The sequence below is a fragment of the Macaca thibetana genome, chromosome 19 (genome assembly GCF_024542745.1).
Source record: "Macaca thibetana thibetana isolate TM-01 chromosome 19, ASM2454274v1, whole genome shotgun sequence".
Lineage (NCBI taxonomy): Eukaryota > Metazoa > Chordata > Mammalia > Primates > Cercopithecidae > Macaca > Macaca thibetana.
Window position 1 is genome coordinate 19,633,190 of NC_065596.1, and position 27,328 is coordinate 19,660,517.

The 27,328-nt window shown below is 59.5% G+C and overlaps 4 protein-coding genes across 12 annotated transcripts in view; 3 read left to right on the plus strand and 1 right to left on the minus strand.

The window, feature by feature from the left end:
- UBXN6 (UBX domain protein 6) overlaps positions 1-27,328 on the plus strand; it is a 181,850-nt gene that overhangs the window by 97,420 nt on the left and 57,102 nt on the right. The window lies entirely within an intron of this gene.
- The window catches only part of SH3GL1 (SH3 domain containing GRB2 like 1, endophilin A2), a 201,483-nt gene that overhangs the window by 28,740 nt on the left and 145,415 nt on the right, over positions 1-27,328 (plus strand). The window lies entirely within an intron of this gene.
- Positions 2,941-20,602, plus strand: PLIN4 (perilipin 4). 7 transcript variants are annotated; one of them, XM_050770035.1, is made up of 8 exons: positions 2,941-3,095; positions 3,192-3,259; positions 3,788-3,932; positions 4,780-4,856; positions 8,022-9,029; positions 9,624-11,280; positions 12,413-12,600; positions 17,556-20,602. In XM_050770035.1, the coding sequence occupies exons 2-8, from the start codon at positions 3,209-3,211 to the stop codon at positions 18,048-18,050; spliced, it is 3,621 nt and encodes a 1,206-aa protein (XP_050625992.1). In that variant the 5' UTR covers positions 2,941-3,095; positions 3,192-3,208; the 3' UTR covers positions 18,051-20,602. The 7 variants fall into 7 exon arrangements, with proteins under 7 accessions (XP_050625992.1, XP_050625989.1, XP_050625991.1 ...); XM_050770032.1 differs by having other exon boundaries at positions 2,946-3,095; positions 8,022-11,280; positions 17,556-17,642; positions 17,718-20,602; XM_050770034.1 differs by having other exon boundaries at positions 2,946-3,095; positions 8,022-9,425.
- Positions 20,675-27,328, minus strand: part of HDGFL2 (HDGF like 2) — a 35,649-nt gene continuing 28,995 nt past the window's right edge. For 2 of the 3 annotated variants that reach the window (XM_050770259.1, XM_050770257.1), the window contains exons 10-16: positions 26,199-26,302; positions 24,586-24,659; positions 24,258-24,328; positions 23,718-23,819; positions 23,060-23,273; positions 21,460-21,586; positions 20,675-20,884 (exon numbers count right to left, since the gene is read on the minus strand). In XM_050770259.1, the coding sequence (XP_050626216.1) occupies positions 20,785-20,884; positions 21,460-21,586; positions 23,060-23,273; positions 23,718-23,819; positions 24,258-24,328; positions 24,586-24,659; positions 26,199-26,302 (792 nt within the window). In that variant the 3' untranslated portion in view covers positions 20,675-20,784. The remainder of the gene's footprint in view (positions 20,885-21,459; positions 21,587-23,059; positions 23,274-23,717; positions 23,820-24,257; positions 24,329-24,585; positions 24,660-26,198; positions 26,303-27,328) is intronic. The other variant, XM_050770258.1, reaches the window with a different exon arrangement.

The window sequence follows — 27,328 nt, forward strand, 5'->3', positions numbered from 1 at the left end:
CTCCTCCAGCCTGACCTGGATACTTTGCTCTACTCCCATGGAAGTGGGCACATTCCCACCTCCGGGCCTTTGCTGAGGCTGTGTGACCACCTGGAATACCCTTCCCACCCCCTATCCATCCCTCGGACACATCTCATACATCCTGAAGGCCCAGCCTCAATGCCACCTCCTCCAGGAAGGCTTCCTGGACTCTATCCCAGCTGGATACCTCCCTCCTCCGGTCTTCCACAGGTCACCTTCTCAAGGTTTCTTGCCCTTTCCACCTTGACTTATAACAACAGGCAGCCTTGTCGTCTTTTCCCACATGAGGCTGGGGGCTCCTGGCAGGGCCAGGCCTGTTGAGGATGATCAGAACAACACACAGGGATAAGCATTTTGGCAGAGGGAACAGCTTAGGGAAAGGCACAGCAGTAGGGAAATCAGTTTCACTGGAGCAGAGGTGAGGAAAAGAGAATGGGTTGAGCTAAGCTCTGGGTCTTATTTATTTTTTGAGACAGAGTCTCGCTCTGTCACCCAGGCTGGAGTGCAGTGGTGCGATCTCAGCTCACTGCAACCTCCACTTCCCGGGTTCAAGTGATTCTCCTGCCTCAGCCTCCTGAGTAGCTGGGATTACAGGCGTGTGCCACCACACACAGCTGATTTTTGTATTTTTAGTGGAGATAGGGTTCGCCATGTTGGTCAGGCTGGTCTCAAACTCCTGACCTCAGGTGATCCACCGGCCTTGGCCTCCCAAAGTGCTGGGATTACAGGCATGAACCACCGTGCCTGGCCCATTAATTTGTTTAATTTTTATTTAAAAATATTTTTTGGGCGGCCGGGTACGGTGGCTCACGCCTATAATCCCAGCACTTTGGGAGGCCAAGGTGGGTGGATCACGAGGTCAGGAGATCGAGACCATCCTGCCTAGCACAGTGAAACCCCGTCTCTACTAAAAATACAAAAAATTAGCCGGGTGTGGTGGCGGGAGCCTGTAGTCCCAGCTACTCGGGAGGCTGAGGCAGGAGAACGGCATGAATCCAGGAGGTGGAGCTTGCAGTGAGCCGAGATGGCACCATTGCACTCCAGCCTGGGTGACAGAGCGGGACTCCGTCTCAAAAGAAAAAAAATATATATTTAAATATACATAAATATATGTAAATTTATTTTATTTATTTTTCGTTTGAGACGTGGATCTTGTTCTGTCACCCAGGCTGGTCTCAAACTCCTGATCTCAAGCCAATCGTCCTGCCTGGGTCTCCCTAAATGCTAGGATTACAGAGTGAGCCATGGCACCTGGCCTGAGGTATATATTTTTTAAAGGGAGAGGGGATCCAGGAAGGCCTCTTGGAGGAAGTGATATTTGAGGAAAGATCTGGAAGGAGGTGAGGGATGTGAGAAAGGGTGCTGGAGGCAAAAGCAACAACCTGCATGAAGGCCCTGAGGCAGGGTGTCGGGGGCTAAGCAGGCACAGTCACGTGTGTCTTTGAGGGACTCCCACTGTCCTGGTGTGTTATGGGAACAGTGAAAAGGCCCGTGTTACTGGAGCAGAGTGAGGAGAAGGAAGAGGGGAAGGTGGGGAGAGGATGAGGCAGGTTATGCAGGGCCTAGCGGGCTGTAGGGAGGGGGGACTTGGGCTTTGACCCCTGGCTCCTACCCCGGGGAAGGTGGGAGCCATGGAGGGTGCTGGGCAGAGGAGGGGCAGGTCCTGGCTGGGATGTTTGTGATCACTTATTTATTTTTTCTCCCCACACACTGGGCTGTGGCCGCCCTTTGGGAAGGGGAGGGGCACCCAGAGCTCTCCCAGCCACCCTTGGGAAGCACTGGCTGGTAGGAGAGGTTGGGGGACACCCCCCCGTTGTTCCCCCACTGTTTAGCAAACACAGTGTCGGCTCCAAGGAGACAGACGGCCTGGGAATCATCAGATCCTGTGGCTGGACCCTCCCTCCTCCCAGCCCAGTGCCCAGAGCCACCCATGGGGTCTGCCCTCTCACCCCCAATAACACAGGGCTAGGAATCCTGTCTCGGAGGCAGGTAGGAGGGGGACACAGCCCAGGGTGGGCGTCACAGCCATTCCTCTGCCCACCCACCCACAGCCAGCCCAGCACATAGGCTGGGCTCGGCACGAAGGTTCCGGGTCTGGGTTTGAATCCCATCCTCACCGGTTTTTTTTGGAACAGGACGCCTCCTCCAGGGAGCCTCCGTGGGTTGGCCCAAGCCCCCCAGGTTGCGTTTTCACTCCTAGGGTGCCCCCAGCTTGGCTGGTGCTCCATCTTGGTCTGCATTTTGGTCTAAGTCCCTTCTGGAGAGTGACAGGCTCCCCTCCACACTGAGGACACCCTCTGCTCCTCACAGAGACCCTGAGACCCTGCTTCTGCCTGGGTAACGCAAAGGTAGCATTTGTTCAGTGCATGACCTCATCTCACAGAGGCTCACAATCACTCTCTGTTGTTCTACTGAGCCAAACGGTATTAAGCACCAAATGTATGCCAGGCACTGTTCTGTGGGAACCTGTGGGGAGGTGTTCCAGGCAGAGGGCACAGCCCATGCAGAGGCCCTAAGGCAGGACAGTGCCAGGTGTGCTAGAGGCACAGCGAGGAGGCCTGTGTGACTGGGGTGCAGCAAGTGAAGGAGGAAGCTGGACACTACGGGACATGGTGCAGAGTACGAGACAGGAAACTGAGGCACAAAGATGGTAACGAGTCAAGGCGTCCTGGCACAGTGGGGATTTGAACTATACCCATCTTGTGGATGGAACTGGAGGCAGGATGGGCACACAGGCAGTCCCTTGGGGGGGAAGGGAAGGGAGCCCAGCTGGCCTGTGAGCCACTCAGCCTGGTGCAAGCTGTGGGCAGGGAACAGGGGAAAGGTGCTGGGCCCGGGCCCACACTGGGCTGGGCAGGTGGTCACGTGACCGTCCAGGCCGCCTCCCCCGGGCCCATTGGCCGCTTGCCCCTGCCGGCTGGGCCTGCGCCTGCCCTGGACCCTATAAGGCCAGGGAGCCGAGGGCAGAGCCAGCTGCCAGCCGGGCCAGTCCGTCCTCAGGGGGACCCTCGCGCAGTCCAGGTGAACGGGGCCGCGTCTGCTTCAGTGACACCAGGGTGAGGCCAGGCCTGCAGGTGGGTGTCGGGGACTGCTGAGGCTCTCGGGAGGAGTGGGTGTGGGATGGGAGGCTGGGGAACCCCTATTCACGCACCTTCTCTACCCCCTTCCAGCTCCTCACATTCTCACTATGTCTGCTCCGGACGAAGGGAGACGGGATCCCCCCAAACCCAAGGGCAAGGTAAAGAAAGGAAACGGGGGGCAGATTCTTGCTGGGGCCTGGAGATGCTCCAGAGTCAGGGAAGGTGACCTCCATAGTTCTGGGGTCTCACGTCTGGAGAGGTGCTTCCTTGGTGGGCTGGCGGGGAGGCTCTGGGAGCCATGATGCCAACCCCTTCCTTCCTGACCCAAGCTGGAGGTGGGGGACCCACGCAGACCTTGGCACCTTCCCCAGCGGGTGACCTTGGGCCGGCCTCAGCTCTGCTCTTCTCTGAGCCTCAGTTTCCCCATCTGTGCAGTGGAGGTCCTGGAAGGAAAAGGTCTTTGGAGAAAAGGTCTTTGGAGATCTTTTCCTCTGTGCACGGAAGGCAAGCTGAGTCTGCCCATTGCCCAGGTGTGGAAACTGAGGCTGAGTGGCTGAAACAGTTTCCCGAGGTCACCTGGGAGCAAGGGGCTGGGGCGGCATTGGGCTGATCGATGCTTCCTGGGACCCCTGTCCCTGCCGAGGCTCTGCCCGCTCATCCTGCACACCTCCCCCTCCCCAATGCAGACCCTGGGCAGCTTCTTTGGGTCCCTGCCTGGCTTCAGCTCTGCCCGGAACCTGGTGGCCAATGCACATAGCTCGGCGAGAGCCCGGCCAGCCACTGACCCCGCAGGAGCGCCTGCCGCCGAGGCTGCCCGACCACAGGCTCAGGGTGAGTGCCGGCCCAGCTGGGGGTGCGGGGGGACTCTACACATGGACCTGGGAGGAGGAGCTCCCCCGGCAGGGACTTCTGGCCATTTGGCGAGCCCTCCATATTTGCCTGTGTGGGGGACATCTTGTGGCGGATGGGGAAACTGAGGCATAAATATGGGGGGTGAGTGACCGAAGGTGGCTTTCAACCCAGCCTGTCTCCCTGCAATGCCCCCCACTCAGTCCCTCGGCCGTTCCCCCACCCTGCACCCCGTTTCTGATGCACCATGGACCAGGCTGGGTGCTCTGCCCCTCTGGGCTCATCAGAGTGAGATCCAGACTCCCAGGCAGAAGCAGCAGCTCCCCTGGGGTCACACAGCCCGGGAGCTCCCCAGCCTCCTGTGGCTCAGCTTGAGCAATCAGGGACAATGACGGAACCCAGGGATGGGGCGGCCGCCTGAGCTGGGCCTCCCTCTGGGCCCAGAGCCCCAGGCAGCTGACTTCTGCTCCACATACCTTGGCCTGGCGACAGGCAGCAGGCAGCTGCAGCGGGGGCGGGGTGGGTTGGGCAAGGGGCTGCTCCCCCACCCCAGGCTCTGTGAATCCCGGGACTCAGGGTTGGTGTCCAGCACCCAGCAGAGGAAGTACCATGGAACCCTGCTTCGGGGAACAGCGGCCCTAGGCTTGGGGGGAGCCCCCAGCACTGTTGGGGGGAGACCAGTTCTGGCTGGTAGCCGTGGATGTCACCTCCTGCTGTCCCTGGCTGGGTAGCTGAAACATTCCTGACCTTTCAGGCCGTGCCTGGCTATTGCACAATGGGCAGCCCGGTAGATGGTCCTAACCTGCATCCCCTCGCCCTCCCTGACCAGCCCCTGTCCCCACAGTGGCCGCCCACCCAGAGCAGACGGCCCCATGGACGGAGAAGGAGTTGCAACCTTCGGAAAAGGTGAGAGACACGTGCAGGGCAGGGTCTGATGTGGCAGGAGCCCTGGGGGTGCCCCCTCCTGGGACATTTTAGCTCCTGCCATCTGGGGGGCTGCTGTGGGCCTGAGGGAAGGCAGACAGCCTGGGGATCCCAGGCAGAGCTTCCCCTCTGAGCCTCTATTTCCACATCTGTGAAATGGGTGCGGTGCTACCTCACTCTAATCACGTAAGGCTCCAGTCTACACAGGGCTGTGCCTGGCACGATGCAACCAAATCAACAGCAGCGTAACCACTTTATTTCTTCTACTTTTATTTTTTTGAGACGTAGTTTAGCTGTTTCACCCAGGCTGGAGTGCAATGGCACGATCTCAGCTCACTGCAACCTCTACCTCCCAGGTTCAAGCGATTCTCCTGCCTCAGCCTCCCGAGTAGCTGGGACAAGTGCCCACCACCATGCCCGGCTAATGTTTTTTTTTTTTTTTGAGATGGAGTCTTGCTGTGTCGCCCAGGCTGGAGTGCAGTGGGATGATCTCGGCTCACTGCAAGCTCCGCCTCCCAGGTTCACACCATTCTCCTGCCTCAGCCTCCCGAGTAGCTGGGACTACAGGCACCCGCCACCACGCCTGGCTAATTTTTTGTATTTTTTAGTAGAGACGGGGTTTCACCGTGTTAGCCAGGATGGTGGCGATCTTCTGATCTCGTGATCTACCCACCTCAGCCTCCCAAAGTGCTGGGATTACAGGTGTGAGCCACCGCGCCCGGCCTTAATTTTTGTATTTTTAGTAGAGATGGGGTTTCACCATGTTGGTCGGGTTGGTCTCGAACTCCTGACCTCGTGATCCACCCACCTCAGCCTCCCAAAGTGCTGGGATTAAAGGCGTGAGCCACCACGCCCGGCAAGAGGAGCTGTTTTAATCAGCATTTTCCAGACGAGGATATGAGCTCAGAGAAGGCATGTGACTTGCCTAAGGACACACAGTGAGTGTCGGGCAGGAGAGGGTAAAAAGCTGCGACTTGAATCTGGGTCTCTCCAACTACAGAGCCCAAGGTGCTCACCTGAGCCAAAGTTAGTGGGGAGACGGGTTCTGAGAAGATAATTTCAGGGCTTCTCAATCTCAGTCCTGCGGATATTTGGGGTTGGATCATTCTCTGGGGTGGGGCCATCCTGGTCACTGCAGGGTGCCGAGCAGCATCCCTGGCCTCCACCTACTCCGTGCCAGGAGTCTCCCCAAGTTGTGACAACTACAGATATCTCCAGACATCACCCAGTGCCCCCTGGAGGCAGAATCACCCAGTTGAGAACTTACTGAATTAAAACAGCACCTTGGCCGGGCGTGGTGGCTCATGCCTGTAATCCCAACACTTTGGGGAGGCTGAGGCAGGCAGATCAATTGAGCTCAGGAGTTTGAGACCAGCCTAGCCAACATGGTGAAACCCCGTCTCTACTAAAAATACAAAAAGTAGCCGAGCGTGGTGGCAGGCACCTGTAATCCCAGCTACTGAGGAGGCTGAGGCAGGAAAATTGCTTGAACCCAGGAGGCAGAGACTGCAGTGAGCTGAGATTGTGCCACTGCACTCCAGCCTGGGTGACAGGGTGAGACTGTCTCAAAAAACAAACAAAACAGTACCTCATAGGTACACCTGAGTGTTAGAACTCCTAGGCTATCACCGTCATTCATTTTTGCTTTTATTTTTTTACTTTTATTACTATTAATATATATATATATTTTTGAGACCGAGTCTCACTATGTTGCCCAGGCTGGAGTGCAGTGGCGCGATCTCGGCTCACTGCAAGCTCTGCCTCCCTGGCTCACGCCATTCTCCCGCCTCAGCCTCCCAAGTAGCTGGGACTACAGGCGCCCGCCACCATGCCCGGCTAATATTTTGTATTTTTAGTAGAGACGGGGTTTCACTGTGTTATCCAGGATGGTCTCAATCTCCTGACCTCGTGATCCGCCCGTCTCGGCCTCCCAAAGTGCTGGGGTTACAGGCGTGAGCCACCGCGCCTGGCCTACTTTTATTATTTTTTTGAGACAGAGTCTTGCTCTGTCACCCAGGCTGGAGTGCAATGGCGCGATCTCGGCTCACTGCAACTTCCGCCTCCTGGGTTCAAGCGATTCTCCTGCCTCAGCCTCCAGAGTAGCTGGGATTACAAGTGCCCACTACCAGGCCCAGCTAATTTTTGTATTTTTAGTAGAGATGGAGTTTCACCATGTTGGTCAGGCTGGTCTCGAACTCTTGACCTCAGGTGATCCACCTGCCTTGGCCTCCCAAAGTGCTGGGATTACAGGCACGAGCCCCAATTACTCCCTGTAATTACATGGGGTCTCACTGTTGCCCAGGCTGCTCTTAAACTCCTGGGCTCAAGCAATCCTCCCACCTTAGCCACCCACAGTGCTGGGATTACAGGCGTGAGCCAGTGCGCCCAGCCTGAATATATTATTATTTTTGAGACAGAATCTTTTTCTGTTGCCCAGGCTGGAGTACAGTGGTATGATCATATTTCACTACAGCCTCAACCTCCTGGACTCAAGCAATCCTCCCGCCTCAGCCTCCCAAGTAGCTGGGACTACAGGTGTGCACCACCACCCAGCCAATTGTTAAAATTTTGTAGAGACTGGGTCTTGTTTGGTTACCCAGGCTGATCTTGAATTCCTGGGCTCAAGTGATCCTCCCACCTTGGGCTCCCAACGTGCTAAGATTGCAGGCATCAGCCATCACACCCAGCCTGGATATAATGATTTTTAATAAGCAATTTTGGTCTCCCTGGTGTCACTAGGGCACCAGGCTCAACATTTGCCATGAATGGAGAATAAGCAAGAGGAACAGAGAGGTAACTGTAGGACCTGCGCCGAGTCCAGGCCTGGGGACCTTGGTTGAGTCCAGGCGTGGGACGTGCTGTCATGGACGAGGCCTGCCTACAGCAGGGGAAGGGGGCGCGTGAGAATGAAAGGCTGGTGCTGTGAGCTCATGAGGACTTTGTCCTGGAGAGCCAGGGTGCCACCCTACAGCCTGATGAGTGGTTGACCAGGGTTGGGGTGAGGAAGCAGCTTGCTTTTTGAGAAGGTGGGGGCCTCTGGGTGGCTGCAGTTCCTTGCCTCAAGGCACACTAGGGGGCTGGGCTGGCGGACATCGGGGTGGAGTATGCCTCTCAGTCCTTCTCTTGATCACCTGTGTCCTTTCTCAGCAAATGGCGTCCGGGGCCAAAGACCTGGTGTGTTCCAAGATGTCCAGGGCCAAGGATGCCGTCTCCTCCGGGATGGCCAGCGTGGTGGATGCGGCTAAGGGAGTGGTCCAGGGAGGCCTGGATACCACTCGGTCTGCACTCACGGGCACCAAGGAGGTGGTGTCCAGCGGGGTCACGGGGGCTGTGGACATGGCTAAGGGGGCCGCCCAAGGGGGTCTGGACACCTCGAAGGCTGTCCTCACCGGCACCAAGGACACGGTGTCCGCTGGGCTCACGGGGGCAGTGAATGTGGCCAAAGGGACCGTACAGGCCGGTGTGGACACCACCAAGACTGTGCTGACCGGCACCAAAGACACAGTGACTACTGGGGTCATGGGGGCAGTGAACTTGGCCAAAGGGACTGTCCAGACCGGCGTGGACACCTCCAAGGCTGTGCTGACTGGCACCAAAGATGCTGTGTCCACTGGGCTCACGGGGGCAGTGAATGTGGCCAGAGGAACCATTCAGACCGGTGTGGACACTAGTAAGACTGTCCTAACAGGTACCAAGGACACCGTCTGTAGTGGGGTGACCGGTGCCGTGAACGTGGCCAAAGGAACCATCCAGACCGGCGTGGACACCACCAAGACTGTCCTAACCGGTACCAAGGACACCGTCTGCAGTGGGGTGACCGGTGCCATGAACTTGGCCAAAGGGGCCGTCCAGGGGGGCCTGGACACCACCAAGTCTGTGGTCATGGGTACAAAAGACACAGTGTCCACTGGGTTCATGGGGGCAGCGAACGTGGCCAAGGGGGCCGTGCAAACTGGGCTGAATACAACCCAAAATATCGCAGCAGGTACAAAGGACACCGTCTGTAGTGGGGTAACTGGTGCCATGAACTTGGCCAGAGGAACCATCCAGACAGGCATGGACACCACCAAGACGGTCCTAACAGGTACCAAGGACACTGTCTGCGGTGGGGTGACCGGTGCCATGAATGTGGCCAAAGGGGCCGTCCAGGGGGGCCTGGACACCACCAAGTCTGTCCTGACTGGCACTAAAGACGCTGTGTCCACCGGGCTCATGGGGACAGCGAACGTGGCCAAGGGAGCCGTCCAGACGGGTGTAGACACAGCCAAGACCGTGCTGACCGGCACCAAGGACACAGTGACTACCGGGCTCATGGGGGCAGTGAATGTCGCCAAAGGGACTGTCCAGACCGGCGTGGACACCACCAAGACCGTGCTGACCGGCACCAAGGACACAGTGACTACCGGGCTCATGGGGGCAGTGAATGTCGCCAAAGGGACTGTCCAGACCGGCGTGGACACCACCAAGACCGTGCTGACCGGCACTAAGAATACAGTCTGCAGTGGGGTGACCGGTGCCGCGAATGTGGCCAAAGGGGCCGTCCAGGGGGGCCTGGACACCACCAAGTCTGTCCTGACTGGCACTAAAGACGCTGTGTCCACTGGGCTCACAGGGGCTGTAAACATGGCCAAAGGGACTGTCCAGACCGGCGTGGACACCACCAAGACTGTGTTAACCGGTACCAAGGACACCGTCTGCAGTGGAGTCACTGGTGCCATGAACGTGGCCAAAGGGGCCGTCCAGGGGGGCCTGGACACCACCAAGTCTGTGGTCATGGGTACGAAAGACACAGTGTCCACCGGGCTCACGGGGGCAGCGAACGTGGCCAAGGGGGCCGTCCAGACGGGTGTAGACACAGCCAAGACTGTGCTGACCGGCACCAAGGACACAGTGACTACCGGGCTCATGGGAGCAGTGAATGTCGCCAAAGGGACCGTCCAGACTGGCATGGACACCACCAAGACTGTCCTAACCGGCACCAAGGACACCGTCTGCGGTGGGGTGACCGGTGCCGCGAATGTGGCCAAAGCGGCCGTCCAGGGGGGTCTGGACACCACCAAGTCAGTCCTGACTGGCACTAAAGACGCTGTGTCCACTGGGCTCACAGGGGCTGTGAACTTGGCCAAAGGGACTGTCCAGACCGGCATGGACACCACCAAGACTGTGTTAACTGGTACCAAGGACACCGTCTGCAGTGGGGTCACCGGTGCCGTGAACGTGGCCAAGGGGGCTGTGCAAACTGGACTGAAAACGACCCAAAATATCGCTACAGGTACAAAGAACACCCTTGGCAGTGGGGTGACCGGTGCCGTGAACGTGGCGGAAGGGGCTGTCCAGACGGGTGTAGACACAGCCAAGACCGTGCTGACCGGCACTAAGGACACAGTGACTACCGGGCTCATGGGAGCAGTGAATGTCGCCAAAGGGACTGTCCAGACTGGCATGGATACCACCAAGACTGTCCTAACCGGCACCAAGGACACCGTCTGCGGTGGGGTGACCGGTGCCGTGAATGTGGCCAAAGCGGCCGTCCAGGGGGGCCTGGACACCACCAAGTCTGTCCTGACTGGCACTAAAGACGCTGTGTCCACTGGGCTCACAGGGGCTGTGAACTTGGCCAAGGGGACTGTCCAGACCGGCGTGGACACCACCAAGACTGTGTTAACCGGTACCAAGGACACCGTCTGCAGTGGAGTCACTGGTGCTGTGAATGTGGCCAAAGGGACCGTTCAGACAGGTGTGGACACAGCCAAGGCGGTGCTGAGTGGCACTAAAGATGCAGTGACTACTGGAGTCATGGGGGCAGTGAATGTGGCCAAAGGAACCATGCAGACTGGCGTGGACACCTCCAAGGCTGTGCTAACGGGTACCAAGGACACCGTCTGCAGTGGGGTGACCGGTGCCATGAGCATGGCCAAAGGGGCCGTCCAGGCGGGCCTGGACACCACCAAGGCAGTGCTGACCGGAACCAAAGATGCAGCGTCTGCTGGGCTCATGGGGTCAGGGAACGTGGCAACAGGGGCCGTCCACACTGGCCTCAGCACCTTCCAGAATTGGTTACCTAGTACCCAGGCCACCTCCTGGGGTGGACGCACCAGTTCCAGGACCACAGACAATGGTGGGGAGCAGACTGCCCTGAGCCCCCGAGAGGCCCTGTTTGCTGGTGTCTCCAGGCCCCCAGAGATGCTCAGCGTAGGCCCAGAGCCTGTCTGGGAAGCTGCAGCCACAACCAAGAGCCTTGCGACTGACGTGGCCACGTTCACCCAAGGGGCCGCCCTGGGCAGGGAGGACACAGGGCCTTTGGCCACCACACACAGCCCCGAAGAAACCCCACGCTTGGCGATGCTGCAGAATGAGTTGGAGGGACTGGGGGACATCTTCCACCCCATGAATGCAGAGGAGCAAGGTGAGGGGATGCCCGGGTTCAGGCACAGCTGCTAGCGGGCCCTTGACTTTTTTTTCTTTTTTTTTGAGATGGAGTCTTGCTCTGTCACCCAGGCTGGAGTGCAGTGGCACAATCTCGGCTCACTGCAATCTCCGCCTCCCGGGTTCACGCCATTCTCCTGCCTCAGCCTCCCTAGTAGCTGGGACTACAAGCACCCGCCACCATGCCCGGCTAATTTTTTGTATTTTTAGCAAAGACGGAGATTTACCATGTTAGCCAGGATGGTCTTGATCGCCTGACCTCGTGATCCTCCTGTCTTGGCCTCCCAAAGTGCTGGGATTACAGGTGTGAGAGACCGTCCCCAGGCGGGCCCTTGACTTTTTTTAAAAAGACGTATTTATTTGGTTTGGGCTCAAATGATCCTCCTGCCTCAGCCTCCCAAAGTATTGGGATTCCACATGAGAGCACCTGGCCCTTTTTCGTTTTTTTTAGAGACAAGGTCTTGCTCTGTCGCCCACACTGGAGTGCAGTGGTGTGTTCATAGCTCACTACAGCCTCAACCTCTTGGGCTCAAGTGATCCTCCTGCTCCAGCCTCTCAAGGAACTAGGACCACCATGCCCGGCTATATATTTTTTTGTAGAGACAGGTCTCCCTATGTTGCCGAAACTGGCCTCAAACTCCTGGGTTCAAGTGATCCTCCAGCCTCAGCCTCCCAAAGTACTGGGATTACAGGCATGAGCCACTATACCCAGCTTCATTTTTTATTTTTACTTAATTTTGAGGCAGAGTCTTGCTCTTGCTGCCCAGGCTGGAGTGCAGTGGCACAGTGTCGGCTCATTGCAACCTCCATGCTTCCCGGGTTCAAGGGATTCTCCTGCCTCAGCCTCCTGAGTAGCTGGGATTATAGGCGCCTACCATCATACCTGGCTAATTACTATTATTATTTTGTATTTTTGGTAAAGATAAGGTTTCACCATGTTGGCCAGGCTGGTCTCGAACTCCTGACCCCAGGTGATCCACCCGCCTTGGCCTCCCAAAGCGCTGGGATTACGGGCGTGAACCACTGCACCCGGCCTCACTTAACTTTTATAAAGACCAAGCCCCAGTGCTCTGAGGGGCTTCTGGGACCGAGCAGTGCACCTTCCTTTCCAGCTCAGCTGGCTGCCTCCCAGCCCGGGCCGAAGGTGCTGTCGGCGGAGCAGGGGAGCTACTTCGTTCGTTTAGGTGACCTGGGTCCCAGCTTCCGCCAGCGGGCATTTGAACACACGGTGAGCCACCTGCAGCACGGCCAGTTCCAAGCCAGAGATACTCTGGCCCAGCTCCAGGATTGCTTCAAGCTGGTAAGAGCTTCCCTCTACTGCTGCCCCTTCCCCAGGGCACTTCTTAGAACCCCTGCCCAGGACTCACCTAGCTGAAGATACTGACTGAGCGTCTAGGAGACGATGCCGTCAGCACCACCGACGGCCATGGGTCTGCACTCACGGGGCTTGCCTCCCGGCAAGGGCGACAGAGCTAGATCAGATCTTTAAAGACAGCGGGTAGCCGGGAGCGGTGGCTCACGCCTCTAATCCCAGCACTTTGGGAGGCTGAGGCACGCGGACCACTTGAGGTCAGGAGTTCGAAATCAGCCTGACCAACAGAGAAACCCTGTCTCTACTAAAAATACAAAAATTAGCCAGGCGTGGTGGCGCACGCCTGTAATCCCAGCTACCTGGGGGGCTGAGGCAGGAGAATCACTTGAACCCAGGAGGCGGAGGTTGCAGTAAGCCAAGATCATGCCACTGCACTCCAGCCTGGGCGACAGAGCAAGACTCTGTCTCAAGAAAAAAATAAATAGGCCAGGCGCGGTGGTTTAAGCCTGTAATCCCAGCACTTTGGGAGGCCAAGACGGGCGGATCACGAGGTCGGGAGATCGAGACCATCCTGGCTAACACAGTGAAACCCCGTCTCTACTAAAAATACAAAAACTTAGCCGGGCTAGGTGGTGGGCGCCTGTAGTCCCAGCTACTCGGGAGGCTGAGGCAGGAGAATGGCGTAAACCCGGGAGGCGGAGCTTGCAGTGAGCTGAGATCCGGCCACTGCACTCCAGCCTAGGTGACAGAGCGAGACTCTGTCTCAAAAAAAAAAATAAATAAATAAATAAATAAAGACAGTAGGTACACAAAGATAGCAAAACAATGTCTGCAGAGGGAGATGTGGGCCGAGCAGGAAGGCCGTCCCTCTGAGTCCCGTCCTGACTGATGGGGGGAGACAGCTATACAAAGCCCCCCAAAAGCAGGGACAGGACAGCAAGCTACCGGGGAGCAAGCTGGGTGTGTTCGGGGGATGGAAAAGCGGCGCTGTGGCTGGGGAAAGTGAAGCCGGGATGGGCTCCAGGGAGGCCACAGGGCCTGGGGCAGCAGTGCACGCAGGAAAGGACCCAACTCAAGGTGACTCAGATGCACCCAGGGGTCGTGTGCCCTGGCCAGAGTGGTCCTCTCCTCCCACTGGCCCCGCTCTCTTCCTGTGGCCTAGGGTCTCCCCTTTGGCAATGTGGACGTTGGGGTCGGATCATTCTTTGGGGTGGGGTCATCCTGGTCCCTGCAGGGAGCTGAGCAGTGTCCCTGGCCTCCAGTCTCCCCCTCCCCAGTCCTGAGGGCCAACATTTGCTCTAGATGCCGTTGTGCATCCCTGGAGGCAGAATCTCACAGGACTGCTCTAGAGTTCTGTTTTTGTTTGTTTTTTGAGACGGAGTTTTGCTCTGTTGCCCAGGCTGGAGTGCAGTGGCGTGAACTCGGCTCATTGCAAGCTCTGCCTCCCGGGTTCATGCCATTCTCCTGCCTCAGCCTCCTGAGTAGCTAGGACTACAGGCGCCCCCCATCACGCTGTGTTAAATTTTTTTTTTGTATTTTTTAGTAGAGATGGGGTTTCACCATGTTAGCCAGGATGGTCTTGATTTCTGTTTTTGTTTGTTTTTTGAGACGGAGTCTTGCTCTGTCGCCCAGGGTGGAGTGCAGTGGCGTGAACTCCGCTCACTGCAAGCTCCGCCTCCCGGGTTCACGCCATTCTCCTGCCTCAGTCTGCTGAGTAGCTGGGACTACAGGCGCCCGCGATCACGCCGGGTTAATTTTGTATTTTTAGTAGAGATGGGGTTTCACCATGTTAGTCAGGATGGTCTCGATCTCCTGACCTCATGATCCGCCTGCCTTGGCCTCCCAAAGTTCTGGGATTACAGGCGTGAGCCACTGCGCCCGGCCGGGTTTTGTTTGTTTGAGACAGTGAGACAGGGTCTTGCTCTGCCACCCAGGCTGGACTACAGGGGCTTGATCATGGCCCACTGCAGCTTCAAACTACTGGGCTCAAGAGATCCTCCCCGTTAAGCCTCCCAGGTAACTGGACAACTGGCACGACCACCACACCCAGCTAGTATTTATTTGTATTTTTAGTAGAGATTAGATTTTGCTATGTGGCCCAGGCTGGTCTTAAACTCCTGGGTTCAAGTGATCCTCCTGCCTCAGCCTCTGGGTGTACCTGGTTAATTTAAACTTTTTGTAGAGATGGGGCCTCCCTATGTAGCCCAGGCTGGTCTTGAGCTTCTGGGCTCCAGCGATCCTCTTGCCTCGGCCTCCCAAAGTGCTGGGGCGACAGGCGTGAGCCACCGTGCCCAGCAGTCACAGCTGTTACATGTTGGTGGACAGCAACCCCACCCCAGCGGACCGTGAGAGACCTCGAGATGCCGCCCTCGGTCAGGATTCCTGGCATGCAGCCCAGGCCACTGTGTTTTCAGTTAACATCCAGGGGTCTGTCTGTGACAAGCTGCAGTTTTGTTTTTTGGAGACGGAGTCTCGCTCTGTCACCCAGGCTGGAGTGCAGTGGCCGGATCTCAGCTCGCTGCAAGCTCCGCCTCCCGGGTTCACACCATTCTCCTGCCTCAGCCTCCCGAGTAGCTGGGACTACAGGCGCCCGCCACCACACCTGGCTAATTTTTTGTATTTTTAGTAGAGACGGGGTTTCACTGTGTTAGCCAGGATGGTCTCGATCGCCTGACCTCGTGATCCGCCCGCCTCAGCCTCCCAAAGTGCTGGGATTACAGGTGTGAGCCACTGTGCCCAGCCGACAAGCCACAGTTTGAGGGTCTAACCCAGGGTTCTCAGTGTGGATGACCTGCCCCCAGGGGACATCTGTGGTTGTCACAACTGGGGCAAGCCCCTGGTGGAGGGAGTGGAGGCCAGGGACGCTGCTCAGCACCCTGTAGTGCCCAGGGCGGCCCCACCTCAGAGAACCATCTGGCCCCTGTGTCCACAGTGCTGGGGGCCAGTCTGTCCTGGGGACCCTTGGGACACCTCACGTCACTGTGGCCACCCCCAGCTGGACAGTCGCTGCTGTACCTCTGGCACGTGGGCCAACGGCACACTTGGAAGGTGTTCTGTAAACGCCGTGGAGGAATGAAGGAACGGGCCCACCCTCGTGACGCGGTGCGAGCGGCTGATCACAAAGCCTTTTCCCACCTTTGAATCCTCACAGCAAAGTAGCCTGGGCCAGAGCTCAGCCCAGACACTTTTCAGAAGGGGAGACGGAGGCCACAGAAAGAGAAGAGCTGTGCTCAGGGCCACACGTGCAGGATGCTGGGCTGGGAAATGGGATGTGGTGTGTGACTCATCATGCCTCGCTTGTTCCTTTAAGTGCTACTGAAGGCCTTGGATATCCCAAGAACCCAGGCCTGCCCTCGATGTGGGGATGCCATTGTTGGGGAAGACAATTCATAGATGAATGTTTAGGGTGTCGGATGATGCTTGGAAACATGGAACATGTACCCGGATAAGGAAGTGGCTGTGCTGGGGCTGGTCACCCTGAAGAGGGGACTCTTGAAGTCAGGTCTAAATGACAGAGGGAGTGTGTCAGAATGGGCAGGAGTGTGATCTGAGAAGAGGGCACAGGCCGTGCAAAGGCCCTGGGGCAGGACTATCCCTGGCGTGTTGGAGGAACAGCAAGGTCTGGGTGGCTGGAGCCGAGTGAGGAGGGGATGGGGCAGGTCGGGCTGGACCTGGGCTTCCACCTCAAGGGAGGGGGGGAAGCCCTGGAGGGCTCTGGGCAGAGGAGTGACCTGATCCAAGGCGGGTCTCATTTAAAAGGATCGCTCTGATGAGGTCAGGCCACCGGGCGGGGGCAAGGGCCGGAGGTGGAGACAGTGGGATGTAAACCCAGACCAGTGTTGCTGGACGTCAGGAGTCACGCTGTGGTGGTGCGAAGCAGCTAGGCTCTGGGTGTTTTGAAGTCAGAGCTGCCCGGGTCCGATGTAGGTGGTGAGAGAGAGGGGACCCCAAGAGACCCCTGAGGCTTGTAATCTGAGCAGACAAGGAGAGCAGGGGCCTGAGGGGAGGCCGGGTGGGTTGCAGAGTGGATATTAGGAGCCTGGCCTTGGACAGGGTGAGGGGAGATGCCTGGGGGAGCACCGAGGGGACTCGTCTGTCTACACAGCTGGCTTCAGGTGTCCAGCACTGGTGCGGCGAGGGCTGGGAGGGCGACAGCAGTCTGGAGTTGACATTTTGACTGCGTGCTGCATCCCCACCAGCCGTTGAGATGATGAGGAAGATGGGGTCCTGTGGACAGGGTGGCAGGGCGTGGGTGCCACGTGCTGGGGACACAGCAACGAGGACAGAGCCCTGAGTGCTCCCCCTCAAAGGGCGGATAAACACCAAGTCAACGAACACCAAAGCTGCACGCTGTGCCCCCGAGGAGAGGAGCAGATATGACGGGAGGGACTGGGGCTGCCACCCCACGGGCCGGGAAGGTTTCGCCAAGAGTCACCTGGAGCTGAGGCTGAACGCAGGCCTTGTGAAGGGCCCAGGAAGCAGGCTCTGGGCTGAGTGGGCAGTGTGTGCAAAGGCCCTGGGGCAGGAGGCTGCTGGAGTGGCTGCAGGGCAGAACGGAGCCAGTGTGGCCGCAGTGGAGACAGCAGTGGGGTGTGATGGGAGGTGAGGCCAGAGGTGTCCCAGGGGCCAGCCCACCAAGGCCATGCTGAGGAGCTGGGTTTTATCTTAAGGGTACTGGGCAGCCACAGGAGGGTTTAGGAGTGAGGAGTGACATGACACCACGAATGCTGTGTTACATGTCTCCCTGATGACCTCGTGGGGAAGTGTGAACTACCACTTCTTTCTGCGAAATAACACGTCCACTTGTGGTACAACTGATGTGGAATTCGCGGCCTTTGTCCCAGGACTCTGAATGTGCCCAGGTCCTGGGGCGGGGGGAGGTGGGGGCTGTGAAAGGTCATTTGCCGAGAAGCCGTCATCTCCCCACTGTACTCTCTCTCCAGATTGAAGAGGCCCAGCAGGCTCCAGACGGGCAGCCGTGTCTGGACCAGGGCTCAGGTGCCCATGTGGAGGATGCTGCTGTCCAGGAGGTGGGTCTGGCACATGGCTGGGGTCCCCCCACCCCGCCCGTGGGTCTCCACTCACCTCGCACCTTCCTCCCACAGGAGCGGGACGCCGGGGCTCTGTCCAGGGTCTGCGGCCTTCTCCAGCAGCTGCACACGGCCTACAGTGGCCTGGCCTCCAGCCTCCAGGGCCTGCCCGCCGAGCTCCAGCAGCCGGTGAAGCGGGCGCGGCGCAGCCTCTGTGAGCTCTATGGTGTCGTGGCCTCGGCCGGCTCTGTAGAGGCGCTGCCCGCAGAGCAGCTGGTGCAGTGCCACGAGGGTGTGCACCAGGCGTGGCAGGGGCTAGAGCAGCTGCTGGAGGGCCTACAGCACAATCCCCCGCTCAGCTGGCTGGTAGGGCCCTTCGCCTTGCCCCCCGGCGGGCAGCAGCTGTAGGAGCCTGCAGGCCCGGGGCAGGGTTGCCCTGCTCTGCCCAGGGAGGAGCTGCCTCAGAACATTCTCTCCAGCCCCAAACCTGGATCGGTTTCCTAAAGCCCTAGACCTTTGGGGCTGCAGCTGGCTGAGCTCTGAGGGGCTGCGGAGGCAGTGACCTTTTGAGCGGAGCCACCCCACGCCCTGCTCCGGGCCTGCCTGCACTTCCCACCTCCTCCCCAGCACTGCGTGCTCCCCTCGGAGCCTGGGGTCACTCAGCTGCCAGCCAGGAGCCTTCCCTTGAAGACCCTGAGCGAGTACTGCAATTAGGAAAGAGAAAAAGCAGCATGCCCAGTCTGGAAGGGCATCCATTTGCCCTGATAGCAACCCTTTTATATCTAGCAGGGCTCTTCCAGTCCTGCAGCACGGGCCCCCAGCTACCAGCAGTGCAGGCAGCGTTGTGGCATCCCAGGCTCCAGGCAGCTCCGTCCTTGTGCTCAAAGTGGGTCTCTGGCCTTAGCACACCTTGAGGGTCTTAAGAACCACATTCTCTCATACTAGAAGGTACTAGAAAATGTAAAACTTGGCCGGGCGCGGTGGCTCACGCCTGTAATCCCAGCACTTTGGGAGGCCGAGGCGGGCGGATCACGAGGTCAGGAGATCGAGACCATCCTGGCTAACACGGTGAAACGCCGCCTCTACTAAAAAGACAAAAAATTAGCCGGGTGTGGTGGCGGGCGCCTGTAGTCCCAGCTACTCTGGAGGCTGAGGCAGGAGAAGGGCGTGAACCTGGGAGGTGGAGCTTGCAGTGAGCTGAGATCGTGCCACTGCACTCCAGCCTGGGCGACAGAGCGAGACTCCGTCTCCAAAAAAAGAAAATGTCAAACTGCCATCATCCCAAGGCAGGCTGCTACTGCCTTTGCTGACCCCTGGGGTGGCCTCACAGTGGGGACAGAGCTGCCAGGAGCCACAGCAGCCACAGCTGGGGCTTTGCACCAGCCTGGCTTGAGACTGCGCGATTTGCAGGGGGTGGGGGGTACAAAAACAAGCAAACAGGCTTCTCTTGCCTCCAGCTGCCCACCAGAGGCCTGGCCGGGCACCTGGGGCTCTGAGGCCCCCGGGGAGGCTGGGCCCAGCGGCTGCCCCGGAGAACACAGGCAAAGGGCTTCCTTACAGGGAACTGTGCCTCATGGAGGGATCGGACAGGGCTGGGAACAGCCACAGAGGCTGCGTGCCTGTGACACGGCACCTTCTCCCCTGCACGCTCCCCTGGGTCCTCAGGACCCACCCACCCAAGCGCTGGGCTGCAGAGGAAGCGGGGCTGGGGAGACTGTGGGCATCAGAGACACGGGCGGCAGCGGACCCACCCACCTGGCAAGGTCGCCCGACCCGGTGCTCTCAGGCTGGCCCAGGCCGTGGAGGCTGGCAGGCTCAGGTCAGGTGTGAGAAGTGCGCTGCGGCTGTGCTCAGTGCAGGGGGAAGAGCCGTTCAGCCCGGCCTCCCCAGGAAGCCATATCCCCACTCACCCGGTAAGAGAACCTTTCTATCACCTTCCCACAGTCTCCTAGGACACGCGCCCAGGAACCCCAGACCCGGGGGAGAGGAAGGGTGGAGGGACTGCTGGTCCCCAGGGGTCACGGTGTGCACCAGGGACCGTGAGGGGCCAGGGCATTCAGCTCAGCTCTGAACCAGGGAAGCCGGCACAGCAGGGGCAGCCTCAGGTGAGAGGGGACGGGTCAGGAGCCTTCCTGAGCCTTCTCAGCCTGACACCCATGGCCAGCGGAGGCTAGGACGCCAGACACAGCCATTTGCAGAAATGCGGCACAGGGACTGCAGCTTACGTCCAGCCAACCAAGCATGGAGCCGGGGCTCAGGAAGTCCCTTCCCGCCATACCACAGCCTAATTCTTACTGGGACGGAGGCAACTCGGCCATGCTGGGCAGGAGGACAAACCCGAGATGCCACTGTGGAATTAGCAACTTCGGTGCACGGTGTGACTTGCTAGGGGCCATGCCCACGTGACAGTCCCTTATGCAGAGAAGGAAAGAGAAGCCCAGAGTGGAAGGGCAACTTGCCCAAAGTCACACAGTGTGCGGGTGAGTCCAGGCTGGCCCCTGAGGCCCACGCCCCTTGCACACTGGAGACCACTGTCAGCTAGCAGTGGTCCTCAGGCAAGGCCCGGTCTCCACCTGCCCAGCCCAGCCTCAGGGGCCCTCGCCCTCCCCACATCTGACCTGCTCACCTGCCTGGATGCTGGGCTGCCAGACACAGGAAGCATCAAACCCCAGCCTCCTGGGTGGGGGGCGGGGAGCAGGCATCAAAGCTTAGCAGCCCCGGTTTCTCCCTCTTGTCTCCTGGGAAGGGCTTGCTCCCGCCCAGCTCTCCCGCCACCGGCCTTTCAGGGTTGGGCTGGGCCCAGCGTGCCTTTTAGTTGCTTCTCACGGTGGCTCGATGGCTCAACCCAGTCCCAAACAGGCCCAGTGACGCTGCCAGCTGCTCCCCAGCTCAGGCCCCCACTGCACCAGCAATGCTAGAAAACCAAGCCAATAAAAGTGATTTCTTTTTTCATTAAAAAACCCTTTATAGTCATTTCATGGTGGTTGGAAATCACAGAAATTAGGCAGAAAAAAAAAAACCCAAGGGAACCAATACAAACAGCACGGCGTTCCCCACAGTTCTCCACTCTGCTCTCCCGTGAGCCGGGGAAGGAGAGGGGCAGCCTGAGCTCGGGCGGGGGCGGGGCCTGGCTGCCCACGGCTCAGCTCTCCTCGTCCAGGGCCTCCGAGTCCCCCCGTGCCCTCTCGCGCTCCTGCCGGTCGCTCCCAGGCCTGTCCAGGTCGGGGCCCTCCCGTAGGCTGCTGGTGGGAACAGCAAAGGCAGTGTGAGGATGCCCTCCCGCCCCTGCCCTGCCTGTGGGGCGGTCAATGGGACGGGCACTGAGGAGTGGGCGCCCCTTTGTGGCACCTGAGGCTGGAGTGCCACCCTCCTATCTGCCTGTCTTCTGCCACTAGAGACCACAAACATTTCCAGGGTTCCCACGCTGGCGCCAGCCAGGCCTAGCACAAGGCAGCTGCTGTGTAAGCGACTGACTCCACTGAGCCTTGTACCAGACAGCAGGCCACGGTGATGGGTGCCGGGTGCCCGTGCTCAGGGCCTGCCTGGGCCACCCTGGAGGCTCGGCAAGAAGCGGCCTTCCCGGGAGGCCAGGGGCAGGCAGCTCAAAGCCCTGGAACTGCCTCAGTGGGGGCCACTGGAAGGAAGTGCCAGCCAGAGGGGCCCTGGGGTCAGCTGTGAGGATGGGAGGCCCCTGCATGGGGGGTGACATCCCTGGGACCCTTCCCAGAGGGACTGGCACAGGAGGAGCGGCTCAGACACGGTGTGCATCACGCCACTGCCGCTCAGGAGGCCACACCCCACGGCCCGGGACACTCACTCGTGCAGGTCTTCAGAGGAACCACACCTCGGCCCCTCCTCCGAGTCCCGACCCTCCTCGTGCTCCTTGTCCTCCACGCTCTCCCCCTTCTGCGACGTGGCCTCGCCATTCACCGGGGCTGAGAGATCTGAGTGGGACAGAGGGGTCACAGGTCACTGCTGGGCTCCAGCTGGGAACCCCAGAACCCTTCCCCCTCGAGGACTGGACCAGGGTTTGAGCTGAGCACCGTGGGTGACGCATGCCCATCCACCTGGACCCCGGCACCTGCTGCCTGGTCTGCAAGCTCCCGACATGGAGGCCGGGCTCTGCATGGTCCCATCCTGCAGCCGGCCCCAGCCCCAGCCACACTGGCCCGGAGAACTGGGGGCCCAGGAAATAAGGGAACGTTGGCAGCCCTGAAAAAAGCCCACAGCAGCCTGGGAAAGACAAAGGAAGATGAGGTTGGGCACGGGGGCTCACAATCCCAGCACATGGGAGGCCAAGATGTGAGGCTCACTTGAGCCCAGGAGTTCAAGACCAGCCTGAGCAACATGCCAGCAACCCTGTCTCTACAAAAAATACAAAAATTAGCGAGGCCTGGCCAGGCACAGTGGCTCACGCCTGTAATCCCAGCACTTTGGGAGGCCAAAGCATGCGGGTCATGAGGTCAGGAGATCTTGGCCAACACAGTGAAACCCCGTCTCTACTAAAAAACACAAAAAACTAGCCGGGCGTGGCGGCGGGCGCCTGTAGTCCCAGCTACTCGGGAGGCTGAGGCAGGAGAATGGCGTGAACCCAGGAGGCGGAGCTTGCAGTGAGCTCAGATCTCACCACTGCACTCCAGCCTGGGGGACAGCGCGAGACTCTGTCTCAAAAAAAAAAAAAATTAGCAGAGCGTAGTGGTGTAGGCCTACAATCCCAGCTCCTCTGGAGGCTGAGGTGGGAGGATGGCTTGCCCCCAGGAGGTCAAGGTTGCAGTGAGCTGTGATTGTACCACTGCACTCCAGCCTGGGGGACAGAGCGAGACTCCATCTCAGAAAAAAAAAAAAAAAGAAAAGAAATAAAGACACCAGCCTCCGGCTGCCCCCCTGGGCCGCAGAGCCCTGTCCCAAGTTTGCCCATCCCATCTCCAAAGGGCTGCTCTGCATACCTGTGATGGGGCCATGTCAGCCCAGCAGCCCCGAGGGTCACACCCCCGTCTCCTGTTGGACCACCAGGCAAACAAAGGCACCTGAGGCCTTCGCCCCCAAACCTCCACCGACTGCATCTCTGAACAACGTCCCACTCTGCCCCTGCTGCACAGAGCCACCCCCGCTCTGGGCGTCCCAGGGCTGGAGGCGGTGGAGGCGTGTGGTGTCATGCACTGTTCCCGTCACCCCTCTGGCGTGAGCTCCAGGTTGCCTGTACCCTGGCTGCCTGGCATACAGTGGGGCTGAATGCCCCTCACTGGCTGCCCCGGGGATGAAAGCCGGGTTTGCGCGGAGACCCCAACAGGACACAACACTCTGGCGGGTTTGGGGCAGAGAGCAGAGCTGTGCTCCCCTTCTGGAACGTTCTGCAAAGCATCTGCTTCTTCAGCTGAGGAGACAGAGATTCAGGGCCCACCCCACCTGCCCCTCACCGGTGCTGGGCTTGTCTTCCGCCTTCTCCTGGGGGGCCTCCTCCCCAGCCAGCTCCTCCCCGGCCAGCTTCTCCTCGGCCTTCTCCTTCTCCGTCCCAGCCTTGTTCGCTTTCTGCACCGCCTCGATCTTTGGGCCGAGGACCCGTGACTTCAGCCGGGTGTAGACTTCTGCCGCCTTCTCCATCACGTCCTTGTTCGCTTTGTAACGGCGAATCTGGCCACCAAGAGAAGAGGCCTGGCTCACCCAAGTGCAACAGCCCTAGCCCGGGCCCTGGGCCCCCTGCCCCGGCAATGCACCCTCCCACAGCGCCTCCTGGGAGTACAGCTCTGTATGCCAGGCGTTTCTTTTTGTTTTTTTTTTTTGAGACAGAGTCTCGCTCTGTCACCCAGGCTGGAGTGCAGTGGCACAATCTCAGCTCACTGCGACCTCTGCCTCCCAGCTTCAAGTGATTCTCCTGCCTCAGCCTCCTGAATAGCTGGGATTACAGGGGTGAGCCACCGCGCCTGGCCAGCAACGGGCATTTCTACCCGGCAGCCCACGTCCTCCTCACCGACCCAGGGCTGCCCCGACAGGAACCTGCTGGGGGCCTGGGCTCCCGGGCAGACACCTGCTCCCAGCTCCCCCGCCCGCACCCTGCGCCTCTGGTTCCCGCCATACCTTTTTCAAGGTGGCCACCACGTCTGTGTTCTTCTGGAGGATCTGAGAGGTCACCTGCAGGGTGCCCAGCTCCTCTAGGGCATTCAGGCACCTCTTCACGTCCTGTAGGGTGGGGTGGGAGTGAGGGGGACGGCCTGGCCGAGGGGTCCCCAGGGGTCCCAGGGCCCCAACGGGCGGAGGAGTACATCCTGGGCTCTCCCTGAGGGGGGCGGAATCCGCAGAACAGCCCCACCCCCAAGCCCCTGTCCGGCTGACGCGGAACTCCAGGGACAGGCAGATACTTGGGGTCCCAGGTGCGTGGGCGTTGGTCCTGGGGGCCTCCACGAACCACCTGCTGGGAACACTGGGTGCTGCATGTCAGGACCGGCTCCCCCAGGGCCCTGGGCCAGGAGACCCCATACGCTCACTACCAATTGGAACAGACTCCCGGCCCACCCACCCGCAGGACCCCGGCTGTCTCAGTTTCCCCAGACTTCTAAGGGAGCCCCGCGGGGAGGTGGCAGTGGGAACTGCTTGGCTCAGGGGCCCCGAGGGTCTTACCGGGCTGTCGACCTTGAGGGCGAACTTGATCTCACTGTGCAGCTTCTGCAGCTTCTCCTCCACGGAGGGCTCTGGGCGGGGGAGAGAGCACTGCGTGGGCCCAGGCAGGGTCACGGGGGGCCAGCTGCTCGGGGACAGGAGACTGAGAGCCTCTGGAGGAGTTGAAATGGGGGCCCCAGGTCTGCAGGCTCAGCCCCCAACCATGCAGGCACCCCCGATGTGCTGAGCACCCTCTCTAGGGATAGGCAAGACAGGCCGGCCACGCCATGGCTGTCCCCGTTCCCCTCAGCGAACTCAGTGTGGGCAGTGCTGGGCAGCCAGGCCTCACCTTTCTTCTTCTCTACCTTCCTGTCCATCGAGAAGCCCTCGGACCGCTTCCGGGTCCGCTCCACCTTCACGGGCCTGTGGAGAAGCGCTCCCCTTAGTCAGGCCCCGCCACCGGCGCTCTGCCACTGAGGGGCTAGCGCCCGAGGGGGTGGACCCAAATCCGCTGCAAAGGAAACCTTGGGAGGCCCTGAGAGCTAAGCCAGGAAATGGGAGACGGGGAGGCCCTGCCATGGCCTAGGCCTAGGGCAGACCAGGGCGGCCACAGGCTCGAGCTGACCAAAGATACAAGCCTTTCCCTGGGTTCTTAAGAAATCCCGGGATTCTTTTCCTCGTTCACGTAGCCAAGGGCTGGCTTTTTCTACCCGAGTCAGTGAGCTAGGAAAAGGCCCTCAAGGGTGACACGCATGCAGGAGGCGAGGCCCATTGCTGAGGCTTGGTGCTGCATGCCGCTCTGCACCCTGTCACTGCCATACCCTCATGCCAAGTCCTCATGGGCAGGTTTGCCCACCCGAGGCCAGATGCCATTTAGAAAGTGGGCTGGGGAACCGGGCGCGGTGGCTCACGCCTGGAATCCCAGCACTTTGGGAGGCCGAGGTAGGTGGATCACGAGGTCAGGATCTGGAGACCATCCTGGCTAACACGGTGAAACCCCGTCTCGACTACAAATACAAAAAATTAACCGGGCATGGCGGCATGCGCCTGTAGTCCCAGCTACTTGGGGGGCTGAGGCAGGAGAATCGCTTGAACCCGGGAGGCGGAGGTTGCAGTGAGCCGAGATTGCGCCACTGCACTCCAGCCTGGCAGAGCGAGACTCCATCTCAAAGACAAAAAGAAAAGAAAGTGGGCTGGGGCTGGGTGCGGTGATTCATGCTTGCAATCCCAGCACTTTGGAAGGCTGAGAAGGGCGGATCACAAGGTTAAGAAGTTGAGACCAGCCTGGCCAACATGGTGAAACCTCGTGTCTACTAAAAATAGAAAAATTAGCTGGGAATGGTGGCAGGTGCCTGTAATCCCAGTTACTCGGGAGGCTGAGGCTGGAGAATCGCCTGAACCCAGGAGGCAGAGGTTGCAGTGAGCCGAGGTCGCGCCACTGCACTCTAGCCTATGAGAAAGAGCGAGACTCCGTCTCAAAAAAAAGAAAAAAGAAACTGAGCTGGGAGATGGGCTGTCTCCCCACCATAGGGGAACCAAGATGCAAGCCCCTAGGCCGGGGTGCAGTTTCTCCCTCCTCCTCTGCTCTGTAGACACTGGGGATGGACTGTTCTCTGGGATGGGTCGTTCTGGGCCCTACAGGGCGCTCAGCAGTGTCCCCGGCCTCCACTCACTCCATTCCCGAAGCACCCCCCAGTCATGACAACCACAGATGTCCCTGGACGTGGCCCAGTGTCTCTGGGGGCGGGATCACCTCGGGGGAGGCCCCTGGGCTGGGAAAAGATCCCGCTCCCGCAGCAGCGATTCCTACGCAGCCCATACAACCCAAGGACCAGGAACTTCTACTGGGTCTGGCTCCAAGGCTGAGCTCAGAGCTGGGGCTGCCCCTGGAAGGGGTGAGGGTTGCGGGGTGATGCAGCGGGCAGGGTCCCCGGGGTGTGGAGGGGGCGGAGCAGGGCTCACTTGGCTTGTGGTTTCTCCTCGGGCCGTGCTCTCTTCTCCTTCTGGCCAGGTTTCCTGGCGGGCTCTGTGCTTGGGGACTGCAGCTTCTTCGCTGATTTCTTGGCCTACAGCAGTCAGGAAGGGCGCGTTGGAGCAGTGGAAAGGGGATTACCCAGACCCCTAGCCCATCCCACTATTAGGGGACGCAGCTGGACCCTTTCTGCTGCCCTCCACACTGTTTGAAGGTGCTGGGGCAGGATGGGAGGGGAGGGAGGACCCAGTGTCCGGTCCTGAGTGGATCGTGGAGTTCTTGGAGCCCAGGCCCACCCAGCAGAGGAGCAGCCCCCTGCACTCTTCCTGCCCAGCAGTCCTGGGCTGTGGCTGGAGCGCCTCCTGCACCAGGAGTTCCGTGCCCCTTCTGTGACAAAGGGAGTGACAGAGAGAATACGGCGTTGTTCCTGCTTTCCCCAAAGAAGGCAGGCCTGGCCGAGAGACACGTGGGGTCCAGGGCTCAGTCTAGGTCAGACTCTCTGGATTCAGGCCACACTGCCTGAATCTCCACGAGGGTAGAGGGCGTGATAGGGCCCGCAGCCCCACACGTGATACAGGAGAGGCCCAACAGTCACCACTCTAGGAGGCCTCCTACCTGCTCCCACGCTCACCTGCAAGCTGCACCCAGCGGCAGCCAGAGGGCACCCGAGAGCACCCGAGTGAGGGCCTGTCCCTCCCCTGTCCAGTGCCCTCCGTGGCTCCCACCTCCCTCAGGGTCAAAGCCCAAATCCTCCCTGCAGCCCACGAGGCCGTGTCCGGCCTGCCCTGTCCCCTCCCCTCCTCCCCGCCCTCCCCTTTTCCCTCTCTCCCCTCCTCCCTCTGCTCCAGCCGCAGAGGCCGCCTCACTGTTCCTCCAGCACACCAGGAGCAGCCCTCTGGGCTTCTGTGTGAGCTGCTTCTCCTGCCTAGAATGTGTCCCCTCCCAGGAGTCTTCATAGATCCCCTCCCTTCAATCGGAGTCTTTTTTTTTTTTTTTTAAGACAGAGTCTCGCTCTGTCACCCAGGCTGGAGTGCAGTGGCACAATCTTGACTCACTGCAACCTCTGCCTCCCGGGTTTACGCCATTCTCCTGCCTTAGCCTCCCAAGTAGCTGGGACTAT